At 36.5% G+C, this 13,073-nt stretch overlaps 1 protein-coding gene and 1 long non-coding RNA gene across 2 annotated transcripts; one reads left to right on the top strand and one right to left on the bottom strand.

Annotated features, from left to right (window-relative positions):
* The first annotated feature begins 2,236 nt into the window (after positions 1-2,236).
* On the top strand, positions 2,237-4,814 carry LOC131437350 (WD repeat-containing protein 43). The gene is made up of 5 exons (XM_058606624.1): positions 2,237-3,197; positions 3,251-3,599; positions 3,662-3,918; positions 4,178-4,327; positions 4,395-4,814. Exons 1-5 carry the CDS (start codon positions 2,371-2,373, stop codon positions 4,732-4,734), a joined length of 1,923 nt encoding a protein of 640 aa, XP_058462607.1. The 5' UTR covers positions 2,237-2,370; the 3' UTR covers positions 4,735-4,814.
* LOC131437351 (uncharacterized) lies at positions 4,749-6,198 on the bottom strand. The gene is made up of 2 exons (XR_009230749.1): positions 5,816-6,198; positions 4,749-5,746 (listed from the first exon to the last, which is right to left on the bottom strand). It is a non-coding gene; the product is annotated as an uncharacterized LOC131437351 (long non-coding RNA).
* Positions 6,199-13,073: the final 6,875 nt, after the last annotated feature.

The following is a 13,073-nucleotide window of genomic DNA, read 5'->3' as shown; positions in this document are numbered from 1 at the left end:
TCTCTGGAACCAAATTTTGTAAGTTGATTGAAAAGTCCCGATTGAATACGCAAATGCAGGAAAATCCTGGGATATATTTACTTTTTGAGTGTTATTTCATGGAAGAAATCATCCTGAAAGCGATAATTTTGGACAGCATTGAAACGGGGCAGCAATGCTCCAGCATGTTGGATGATGTATTTTTCATTATTCGGAAGTGCATTCGACGTTCGAATGGAACGCAATCTAGTTGATTGGAACAAGACTTCATAAATGCTTTGAAATCACCTCTGAAATCTGGTTACCGGTTACATAGATCTAGCCCAATCGGCACTTCAAAGTTCAATCCAGCAAGGGCAATTACAAACTAGTAACGTTGAACTAGTGATGTAATTCTGGGAACGTTATGAAAGTGATAAATGCTTAGTTAGATGAATATATTCCCTCTGAAGATAACACACGAGAAATTTTTTATTGCCTTAAACAACCGAAATCAAATTTTTGGTAGTGAATAATTTGCGTTTCCGGTACGATACGTCACTACGAATTACATATTCGTTATGAGACAAGTACTCCAGAAGTGTCGAGAATACAACGCACCATTGACTTCAAAGCGGCGTACAATCGCTATGGCAGGTTATGCACGAATGCGGATTTCCGTATAATTTGACGTAGTTGATCGAAGCAACGATAAGTAATGTGCTACGTCCAAGTATCTGGGACGCTCTCGAGTCGTTTCAAGTCTCAGAGAGGGCTACGGCAAGGTTTTGGATTCTTTTGTCTCTTGTTCAATATTGCTTCGAAGAGCGCGGATCAACACGATCTTCTGAAAGTACGTACAGCTCTTTGGCTTCGCTGACGATGTTGATATTGTGACACGTAACTTTGAGAAGATTATGGAAAGAAACATCGAGCTGATAGCCGAAGCTAGAGGTAACTGCCTGGCAATAAAAAGATACAAATTAAAAAAATGAGCAAAAATGACTCAAAACTCTTTGAAAGAATAAATTTAATACTTGCCAGCGGGCCAACTACACTCAGTGGTTTCGTTTCAAGTGAGAATATCTTGTTTTTGTTTACATTCCATATGTAGTTACCAAGGCTACTGGTAACTGTTTTTCAAAATCAATAACTTACCAACTTGTGTTGCCAGTTCCAACATTTTTTCAAGCAAATCCGTTTTGACATTACCAGTTACTCAGGGGTAGTTAAATTTGCGATACAGTTTTGATAGTCGAGTGGCAGCTCGTGTCGTCGACGAAACTCTTTTTATGTTGATTTATTCAGTGGATATAAAAGGAAAGTGGTCACATTTACATGCCTTTTGAAGATAAACTAACGATTCATCGACTAATCATACATTGATCTGAGAGTATACGATAATGATTGGCTGTCAATGTTAGATTCGCCGTTCTTTGAAAAACAGCAGAAATGAATAAACAAATTTGCAGACCAGCGTTGCCAGATCATTTTTCCAAAAATCTATCTGTATCACATCGGTATCAAAATCTCTTCTACATAAATATTTAGGTAACAAAAAAAAAACAAGATTCCACGACAACCTTTTCTAATGTCTATTCCAGCAAAAAACTAAAATTGGTATTTATCTGTATGATCCGTGAATTATCGGTATTTTGGGAGTACATATCTGTATTGCGGTATAGAGGTCAATGTCGCACCCTTCACGCAACTCTTCTACCAAACGAGACATCTTGCTTGCTCGGCTGTTTCCAAATCACTGACTCCTTTTCCTTGGCTAACTGTTTCCAAAGACATCATATTAACAAGATATCCAGCTCTCACATTTCCCGAACAAATCATTGGCAACATCCTTTTTTGCGAGCATGTCGCCCTCAGGTGAGTACGCATCGAATCTCATACATATAAGTAGGGGAGAGAAATGTCAAATTCGTGCGCGTCAAAATAGCAGGGCTGCGCACCCATACAATTGACAAGATATGTTGAATGTGATGCCGTGCGACGGAGTTGTTGAACTGAAGATTGATTTCGCTCCAAGCTGACAGGGTCTGCTGTTTCACAGACTGAAAATGTTCTCTTTTGGAGATAAATTTTTTTAGACAGGTTATTTCAAACTCTATTTTTCTATTTATGTACCACAGTCAAAAATCTGTATACCTGGCAACGTGTGAGGGCCACTCTCGGTTAATGTATTTTTCAAGAACGCGTTCCTATATGTCATTGTGTATTTTTATACAAGAAGACGTTCAGTAATGTTATAAACATCGTTTGACAATTCTATAGGTGTTATAGCTCGTGTCTCGAAACACGCTTTTTCTGTCCGTAGTTTTGAGTCGGTCTCTCGATCATTTCTTTATTAGTTACCGGGTTTTCCTCATTGCTGGAACAGTGCAGTAAACAGTCTTGAGCGTAATGTCCGTCCCAACTCCGCGGGAATTTTCCTGTGACGGTAAATATTTTGCCTTCATCAACAGTCAAGGCAAGTTCGTAGTACACGAGGTTGAAACAGGCAACGTGAGTCAAGTATACACTCCAAACCTACACCTAAATTCTCCATGTACGTGTTTTGCTTGGATTAAAGTTGCTGGTGGCGGCGGACAAAGTGTTAAAAAGAAAAAACGATCCAGCACTAGTCAGTTTAGTGAACCGCAAACAATGGTCGCGTTTGGGACCAGCAAAGGTGGAGTGGCTCTGTACAGTTTAGCCGTAGCCAAGATTGAACAAACGTTCCAAGGTGCTGGACACTCCGGTTCGATAACGGCCATTTACGCGAACCAGAAAAACGATACTATCTATACAGCTGGTGTAGATGGAAAAGTACTGGAATGGAGCTTGAGTAAATGTGAGCAGAAACAGGTTTACAATGTCGGTATAGAGAAACTCAGTTGTTTGGCGGTATTCGATGAGGGTACAAACCTGTTAACGGGTTCTAAACAGATAAAGTTGTGGGACACGTCAAGCGAGAAAATCGTTAAAACCTTGGTGGGTCACACGTCCAGTGTGGTGTTGATCGAAAAGCTCATTGGGCATAACAAGCAAAACTATGTTCTAACTGGATCGGTTAACGATCGCAATATATCATTATGGTGCTTGGAAGAGGACCAGAATTCTCCGATAGGGCTGTTTTCTATGGATGATAGTCCGGAGTACATTTCTACACAACTGGTTGATTCCAAGATACATTTGGTGGCAGTCTCCAAATCGGGTGTAGCGTATTACTATGTCAAAGATGTGGAGAAGTAAGTATTTGTTTCATTCTTGAATTCGTGAGTTTCATAAATATTCTTTTCAGAATTAAATCCACAAAGCCCATCAAGGCAAGCCACACATATGAAGTAGCTGTAAACACAACAGAAAGTGGTTCAAAAACCGTTGAACGGCTATCAATATTCACTGCGAGTATTCAGTTCTCTTCGAACCAGGAACGATTGCTAATTGCATACGGAACCGAGCTCAGTCTTAAGTTTGAACAAATCGCCATCGATAAAGGAATCAAACAAAATGTAATAATCCGGGAACAAATGTCTGTCTTCCAACGGAAGGGGCAAGATGATAAAATGAAAAGCAAAACACCCGCCGTTGTTTCTGCCGTAGCCGAGTTCTTGAATCCTGCAAATGCTGGCAAAAAGTCTTTGAAAACTGTAATATCTGTCAGAGCTATTGTGAAATCGGTTATTGTGATTATGCAATGTTTCTATTTCAGGTTGAGATCCCAATGGAAGCACGACTAGAAAACTTGGCTCTTACTGCGGACGTTAGTTCTAAAAGTACTTTCAGTCCTAAAAATATGGCTCACTTATTAATACAGGGTCTTCACAGTAAGGATGCTGCTCTGTTGCGAACAGTCTTTAGTAAAACAGAACCGGAAGTGATAGAGCGAACCGTGGAAAGAATACCGGCACAATATGTTAGTACGCTTTTGAGTGAAATTTCCAGCTTGATGCAGAAGAAAACTGTCCAGTAAGTTGACTGTAAACCCTTGTAATCAACCGTGTGATTTTTGTTGCTTGAAACGAGGACCTAACTGCAAATGACAGTTTCTCTTTGTTCAATTTTTCCTTCACGATTTACAGAATTGATTTTATATTTGACGCCTTACTATTTGCAGTAAGTTTTCAACCACAAACTTTTGATTTATAGTGGAATCTTTCAAGAAATTGCAGTAATGGCTAGAATTGTGAATTCCATTTTCCATTTCCATTGCGCATCTTTTTCACAGTGTCGCCACGGCCACGTGCTGGTTGAAAGCCCTTATCAACAGTCACGCTAGTCAGCTAATGGCACTCGGATCAGAAAACCTTCTTTCTAATTTCGGTACCTGCTTAGGAATCATTGAGTATCGAGCGCAGCATGCGAGTTCATTGTCCAAGTAAGTTTCTCGAGTGTGGTTTACTTAAATATATTATTAATATATCATCTATCTTCGAAACTTCCAGATTAAGTGGCCGCCTAGACCTGCTTGTAGGACAAATCGATCGGACCGAACGTTTGGCAGCAAATCCAGAAGATCGGACTGATTCCAACTGTCTCGTATATCAAGAGGAAGAAGACTCTGATGTGGATTCAGTTATTGGTAAAGAGCTTGTTTCTAGCGAAGGATCATCTGACGATGAATTTGATGGTGTAATGGATGATGAAGGTGAGGAGGAGGACGAAATGGCCGGAAGTTTCGTTCGTCTGCGCAACGGAACGAATAATCACGACGACGAACTGAGTGAGGAGGAAGATGGTACACAACAAGTACTCTCAAACGATGAGATGGATGTCTCGGATTAACTAGTGTAGATCAGTTATTCGTGTTACATTCGATTACGTCGTTGTATTTTTGTTCACAATACACTGATTTCTCCGTACAATTGGTTATGTTATTGAGTAGGACAATTTCGCATGACATAGGCGCTACTATATATACAGAACCCGTTCACACAGAATTAGTATCAAACCGACTTGCACCTCTGTGCGGCTCTGGAATCCTGTGGAGATGATTGCTGTGCTCATCAGCAAGTGAACTTTCTGCAGTGGACGGGTTTCAAGGGATGGTTCAAAAGGGTGGTGGTTCAGGGGGGGTGGAGATTGAGAGGGAGGAGAAAGCTGGGGGGCTCATAAAAATTTGAAAGAAAAGTGAAGTTATTTTCACGTCTATATAACATATTTAGTGTTCATGGAACCCAGGGGGTGGTGAAGCTCTCACAAATCAAGAAAAAGTATCGAACCGATTTGAACTCTGTCGTAGAGAACTGTCCACTTCAGCAAGTTGACCTTCGGTTGTTGACGGTGACGGAGGTCGACTGTGATGGAAGGAGACGGATCGTCTGAATAGTACATGAACGTTCCGTGGTGGCGACGTTGTGTGTGAATAACCCACATGAGACGTTCTGTGATAGTGAAAAAACACCATTCAAGAACAGGGTCTTATAATTACTCAATTTTGAATATAAATTTAAATTGTTTTCAACATAGTTTTTCTCTGTTCTACCGAAATGTTACTTTCGTCGTTTTGAAAATTTCGTGTAGAAATGTATTGTTTTTGGAACTAACTTAAAGCTAAGAAAAATATAGACTAATCTTCAATATTGTGAACAAATCCTTAGTGCGGCAGGTTGCCGGCAGTTTTTTACGCTGGATAACCTATTTTGCTGACGACAGACATTGGATGAATTTTCAACAAATGTTGCAACTAAATGGTTCCTTGTTTTCATGTGACAACATATGTTCGTGGAGTTGACGCTTCCTTGTAAAGTGCTTGCCACAAATCGGACATTTTTGAGGATTTGATGATTCCATTTCACTAAAAATACGGAAAACTTTAAAACTAAACACTATAATTTATCAATACATAAGAAAAAAAATCACTAACATCCAGATGATTTCACCATTAACGTACACTTTCGCGCTTGATTAAGTGGTTCTCGAATCTGAAGCGGCCCTCACTCGTGCAAGGGCCGAGAACTATTATTGTCATTTTTAATGATTACTAAAATAATGAAAATCCAAATTTGTATGGAGAATTCTCGGTTGATTTTTCAATAGGGCGTATAAGCAAGTGACAGTTTCTCTTTATTTACTTTCTCTTCTATTAATTATCAAGCAGTTCCCACGTTTATTACTCAACTCTTTGCATGAAATGATACCCGAAACTTTCGACTTTCAAACAGAATAGTGATATCAAAGAAAATCTTTTTAATCACATCACAATAATCGAAAAAGAGAGTGATTAAAGAGAAACTGTCACTTGCTTATACGCCCTATTCAAAAATCAACCGAGAATTCTGCATAAAATGTTCAAAACGACGTATGTAACATTCCAGCTGAACCGAGAAAAGCGATGTTGAAAAATAATCGCACAATTTTAAATCCTATTTAAAAATGAGTAATTGAAACAACTTCATCTCTTTACTAAATCGTCCAATTTGTATGCGTGCAACGTATCATAGTGACTAATTCACAATTTTCAACTACAAAGATAACTTTTAGGCATAAACGACACTTACGTCGTTTTGTAATTTGATCATGTACATTGGACAGTATGATAGGTCGTTTTTTCCTGGTTGACTTGACACATAAGTCGTTTTGCTTCTGTTAGTTACGTCGTTTTGCGAAAGTCACAGTGTTCATTCGTCGTTTTGTTACTCGCACTTGTGTGAAAGCCAGTTTTAATCGAAAACATTAGTAAGAGCTAGTTTTGCATATCAAGTGGAAAAAATGACAGTCGACTCGTTTTTAGTGTGTTTTGATAATTTTCGCTTTTGTTTGACGAAGATTCATAACGGTTTCTACGATTGGAAACAAATCAGTTTCTTTCCAAATTAATCAGCGTATTTTTCAACAAGCTTAGTAGCAACTCGATCCCATTAAATATCTCCAACTCTACAGTAAGTCGCACGTTCATAATATCACACTAGATCGGCTTTTTCGTGGAAAACTATTTTGTCATATGTCCGCGCATACACTTTTGTTTATGCTTTGGTACATTGGTCAAAACATTGCCAATTGGCGTAAGTAGCATTAATGATTATTTTTCATTGATTTCGACATACGTCAAATGTGTTGACAGATTTTTTAGTGAATCTATACTGAATTGAGAAACGGTGCTCGGATAGTGCGTGTATTAGGACATTCCTAACAAAATGCAATAAAAATCTCGGTTTGTTTACTTTTGTTACTTAAGTCGTAATGAACATTTTATACAGCTGCATAAAATGTTCAAAACGACGTACGTAACATTCCAGCTGAACCGAGAAAAGCGATGTTGAAAAATAATCGCACAATTTTAAATCCTATTTAAAAATGAGTAATTGAAACAACTTCATCTCTTTACTAAATCGTCCAATTTGTATGCGTGCAACGTATCATAGTGACTAATTCACAATTTTCAACTACAAAGATAACTTTTAGGCAAAAACGACACTTACGTCGTTTTGTAATTTGATCATGTACATTGGACAGTATGATAGGTCGTTTTTTTCCTGGTTGACTTGACACATAAGTCGTTTTGCTTCTGTTAGTTACGTCGTTTTGCGAAAGTCACAGTGTTCATTCGTCGTTTTGTTACTCGCACTTGTGTGAAAGCCAGTTTTGATCGAAAACATTAGTAAGAGCTAGTTTTGCATATCAAGTGGAAAAAATGACAGTCGACTCGTTTTTAGTGTGTTTTGATAATTTTCGCTTTTGTTTGACGAAGATTCATAACGGTTTCTACGATTGGAAACAAATCAGTTTCTTTCCAAATTATTCAGCGTATTTTTCAACAAGCTTAGTAGCAACTCGATCCCATTAAATATCTCCAACTCTACAGTAAGTCGCACGTTCATAATATCACACTAGATCGGCTTTTTCGTGGAAAACTATTTTGTCATATGTCCGCGCATACACTTTTGTTTATGCTTTGGTACATTGGTCAAAACATTGCCAATTGGCGTAAGTAGCATTAATGATTATTTTTCATTGATTTCGACATACGTCAAATGTGTTGACAGATTTTTTAGTGAATCTATAGTGAATTGAGAAACGGTGCTCGGATAGTGCGTGTATTAGGACATTCCTAACAAAATGCAATAAAAATCTCGGTTTGTTTACTTTTGTTACTTAAGTCGTAATGAACATTTTATACAGCTGCATAAAATGTTCAAAACGACGTATGTAACATTCCAGCTGAACCGAGAAAAGCGATGTTGAAAAATAATCGCACAATTTTAAATCCTATTTAAAAATGAGTAATTGAAACAACTTCATCTCTTTACTAAATCGTCCAATTTGTATGCGTGCAACGTATCATAGTGACTAATTCACAATTTTCAACTACAAAGATAACTTTTAGGCAAAAACGACACTTACGTCGTTTTGTAATTTGATCATGTACATTGGACAGTATGATAGGTCGTTTTTTCCTGGTTGACTTGACACATAAGTCGTTTTGCTTCTGTTAGTTACGTCGTTTTGCGAAAGTCACAGTGTTCATTCATCGTTTTGTTACTCGCACTTGTGTGAAAGCCAGTTTTGATCGAAAACATTAGTAAGAGCTAGTTTTGCATATCAAGTGGAAAAAATGACAGTCGAATCGTTTTTAGTGTGTTTTGATAATTTTCGCTTTTGTTTGACGAATATTCATAACGGTTTCTACGATTGGAAACAAATCAGTTTCTTTCCAAATTAATCAGCGTATTTTTCAACAAGCTTAGTAGCAACTCGATCTCATTAAATATCTCCAACTCTACAGTAAGTCGCACGTTCATAATATCACACTAGATCGGCTTTTTCGTGGAAAACTATTTTGTCATATGTCCGCGCATACACTTTTGTTTATGCTTTGGTACATTGGTCAAAACATTGCCAATTGACGTAAGTAGCATTAATGATTATTTTTCATTGATTTCGACATACATCAAATGTGTTGACAGATTTTTTAGTGAATCTATAGTGAATTGAGAAACGGTGCTCGGATAGTGCGTGTATTAGGACATTCCTAACAAAATGCAATAAAAATCTCGGTTTGTTTACTTTTGTTACTTAAGTCGTAATGAACATTTTATACAGAATTCATCATTACTTGCACGTTTATTAAAAATGACATTACTTTTTAATAATGACACTTTCAATAATTGTGTAAGGGGTGCTATACAAATTTGGAATGTCATTACTTTTGTTATCATTAATGACATTAATAATTCTCGTGTAATGGCCGCCTAATGTACGATTCTGACGGTCCGCCTTCTTCCGTCACCGTCACCGGAACGTTAGTTTCCATCAAAATTAGTTTAATGTACGATTCACACGATCCGTCTCCTTCCGTCATAGTCAACATCTGTCACCGTCACCGTCAACATTTATTACATGCATTCTTATGGAGCCATTCACACGTAACGTCACCGTCACGGAACGTCTTGACGGACGGAGCGTGTGAACGTTCCGGTAAAGAAAGTATTAAACTAATTTTGATGGGAGCTAACGTTCCGGTGACGGTGACGGAAGAAGGCGGACCGTCTGAATCGTACATAATACTTTCTTTACCAGAACGTTCCATGACGGTGACGTTACGTGTGAACGTCTCCATAAGAATGCATGTAATTAATGTTGACTGTGACGGAAGGAAACGGATCGTCTGAATCGTACATAAATCTTGCTGAACATTACACCGAAGAAATAAAATTCATAAAAAACCTAAGGGCATATTCAGTAGTGTTTTAGTTCTAGATTCATAATTTATGTCAGTTACAAAATTTAAATCTGAATTTTATAACAAGAAAAGCTGGCAGCCCCAGCAGTGTTTTACTCATGTTTTAAATATACAAAAAATAGAACGGCATCGTAGACCTGTTTTAAATTTGACAAAAGAACTGGTCGAATAAATAAAACTAGAACGGCTTGCTGGGGACACGTTTGTTTCAGTTTCTGTTATGTTATAGATCTTCCACGTAGAACTTTTAACTGCTGAATTTGCCCTAATAATTTCATAAGTTGTGACTTACAAACCTGCACAATTTTGATTTCATTGAAGACTTATGCATTCAGTAAGCACACATTAGCTGTTTTTCAAAGATGGGCGAATCTTACAAAATTAAATAAATCGAGTTTCTCTCACCTACCAATTCCTTAAAACACAATTTATGATTTTTATAACAGTCTACTTTGTAAAAATGTCATTCCTTAGACGAACAATCAAACCATAAAAATGGAAAACGAAGACGTTGTTTTGCTTCAAAACGTTGTGCAAAGCGCACCATCTGAAGCGTGGAAAACACTTTTTCATAATTCGAAATTACAATTGATCGCCTGTGAAGATGAAGACATGAATATCCCGTTCGTTCAGAATATATATATATTTATTTATTTATTTATTCAAACACAACAAACGCCATGGAAATCAGTAGCAATCGTAATGAAAACCATAAGAAAGTAGCAATGAATTTCATAAGTTGGGGTTATGAAATATATAAATAACTTATATTCATGTCTACATTTCTACATTAATCATAAGTCTACCTCACGAACTTCATGAGTATGGTTTACGAAATCCATATGTTTCTTATGGATTTTAATAGCTTTTTTGCGTCCGTGTAAGCTACCGGACTACAAATGAATGTTACACAGATAAAAATCTATTCCCGGAACCATGATTAAAAATCATGAATCATGTCTATCATGAATAACAAATCATGATTTCATGATTAAAACAATTGATATCATGAACAATAACACATTTTCATGATATCAATTAAAAAATTAAAAAATCATGGTACCGGCAAAAGATTTTTACCCGTGTACTGTGCAGCCAAGGATCAAATCCAGAAAATGAGTATATACTGAAAAAAATGTACGAAGTTAAATGTTCGATCCCAAAAAATACTTCACATGTGTAATGTAATGGAAAGAAATATATGTGCCGTTCAATTTTTTTAAAATTCGCAACACATATTTTATTTCACAAATTCTAAATTATTTCCAAATTTTTCAAAATGAATTGCTGATGTATCATAACATCTTAAATTACATTACATAAACAAATATAAAGCAGACATACGACTTCGTGGTCTTATATCTGTCTTGCGTGCATTCGCATTGAGTCGTATAATTTTTGCCCATTTCTACTTTATATTTACATTATTAAAGTTCTTAAAGTTTCACAGTATTGGTAGAGAGTCGCATTGAATTGATATAAGGTAGAATTAATGTAGGTATATAATGCGTTGTGGTTACTTGGGTGGTTTTTCCAATGTTGTTTAACTGAAATGGCAATGAAAGTTATTAGAGTTGATCGTACATTTTATGTGTTATACAAATAAGATTTACTGATGTGATATGTTTTCAACATTTTTTAAGTTGGTTTACCATTCTAAAGTTAAGTTGGTTTACCATTTATAGCTAAGCGAAGTCTTGGCATTACATTCCTTTTGTGGAATTTGGCCTTTCTGTTTCAACAGCCGATTCTTAGCGTGTTTTCCTCGCAGCCGATTCTTAGCGTACATAATCATTGCATGGTTAGTACTAGGATCCTACTCACACTTAGAATCCTCCAGGTCGAGGCTCGAAAATACGACAACTGGCTTATAAGACCAGCGTCCTATGCATTGAACCACCAACCCGGGCTAATGTATAGAAACTAATAATAATCAGAAGCAGTAAAAATAATTGACTTTTCTGGCGTAAATGCTAATTATCTATCCTATGAAACGTAATCTGTATATGAGGAAAAATCAATCTGTACAGCATCTATGATGAACAATCTATTGTGGGCGGTGTGGGCGGTGTGGGGTTGTGAATGCCTTCCTAAATATATCTAGACATTCGTTGGAAGCAAACTAGTCACAACAATACACCCCTGGAAATAACACGAGGTAGTGTGATGTTTGTACCCATGGTAATGTGTTGTTTGTATCCATGGCGATACCACGCTTATTATTATTCAATCGTAGTAAGCGATCAACGAACTAACTCGTCCTCTTTCTTCTTTGATCGCTTGAACAGGTAACACGCATTATCAAATTGTCTCAGCTTGGCTGGGTGATTCCAGACTCTTAATAAAAGAAAACTCACATTGGCGATCCTACCAGGAGTATTTTTTGTAGAAAAAAAAACTCTAATTACCACTTTAAAGTTTTTTTTTTCTTTAATCAAAAGGATATAAAAAGTTCTTAACGATATAGAAAGAAATCACTCAGCACATGTTGCAACACCGAAAAGTACAATTTTTTTTATGAAAAAAAAAAGAAATAACGCAAGCTAAAACAGTCGTTTTTGAAATTAGCCATTGTCTTGTTTCTCTTATTTTTCGATGTAATTAAGAGAGTGTGGAAAATGTTTACCTCAAATATAACGAAATGGGACGTTTCGTAGATTCTGAACGGTGCGGGACGACTTCAGAAATTACGTTGATGTCAAATGATACTTTTTAAGTCGACTTACTGGGACAGATAAGTGAAGGTTATGTAGATAAACAGAATTGATTATATGCGGAACGGGAGGTTCACAAAAACATTTTTTTTGCTGAATGGTGCGGGAAGACTTCAGCTGCAACATTTCAGGACGAAGTGTATATATAAAAATTTTAAAAAAAATGAGTACCTAGTTTGAGGTTTTTGAAACAACGAGCTGGATCGGCCGTTAAATAATTGAACTATGAGCTTTTCGGTATTGTTAAGCTAGTAATATCGCCATTATTGTTAAGAATCGGAATATTTTTTTTTCCATAAACACGTTTATTTCTTAGGGCAGTTTACATAAGTTTTTCTTCGCCGTAGCATCACTTTTACATAATATTCTTATCCTAATTTAATTCTAACATAGTCACAACGTTTTGAATTTATTAAAACATATTCTCTTATAGCTTAAATATCATCTTAGGTAACTCGTCATTAATTATGAAATCTATTCGGAAATATTATTTGAACCAAACGATTAACTTCTATAAATTATAAAAAAAAGCTGTTATTTTCAGACATTTTGTTGATAATTTCATAAACTGTTTCGAGTTTGTTTGTATCATTACATAATTTTTATTCTAATTTAGCTATTGGTTGAACTCATGGACGCAGCTGGGATCAGAACTAAGTCTTAAAAGGGGCCTTTATTAAATTGAAACTCCAATTTTCTTTATAAAATGATAAATAAGTTTCATGTAT

This window comes from Malaya genurostris, chromosome 3 (assembly GCF_030247185.1).
Source record: "Malaya genurostris strain Urasoe2022 chromosome 3, Malgen_1.1, whole genome shotgun sequence".
In the NCBI taxonomy this organism is placed as follows: Eukaryota; Metazoa; Arthropoda; class Insecta; order Diptera; family Culicidae; genus Malaya; species Malaya genurostris.
The sequence above is the reverse complement of the archived record's forward strand: the minus strand, read 5'-3'. Positions and strand labels throughout refer to the sequence as shown.

Coding starts and splice junctions, on each gene's coding strand:
- LOC131437350 (XM_058606624.1), top strand. CDS start 2,371: ATGTCCGTCCCAACTCCGCGGGAATTTTCCTGTGACGGTAAATATTTT. Junction 3,198..3,250: donor TATGTCAAAGATGTGGAGAA/GTAAGTATTTGT, acceptor TATTCTTTTCAG/AATTAAATCCACAAAGCCCA. Junction 3,919..4,177: donor ATGCAGAAGAAAACTGTCCA/GTAAGTTGACTG, acceptor TCTTTTTCACAG/TGTCGCCACGGCCACGTGCT.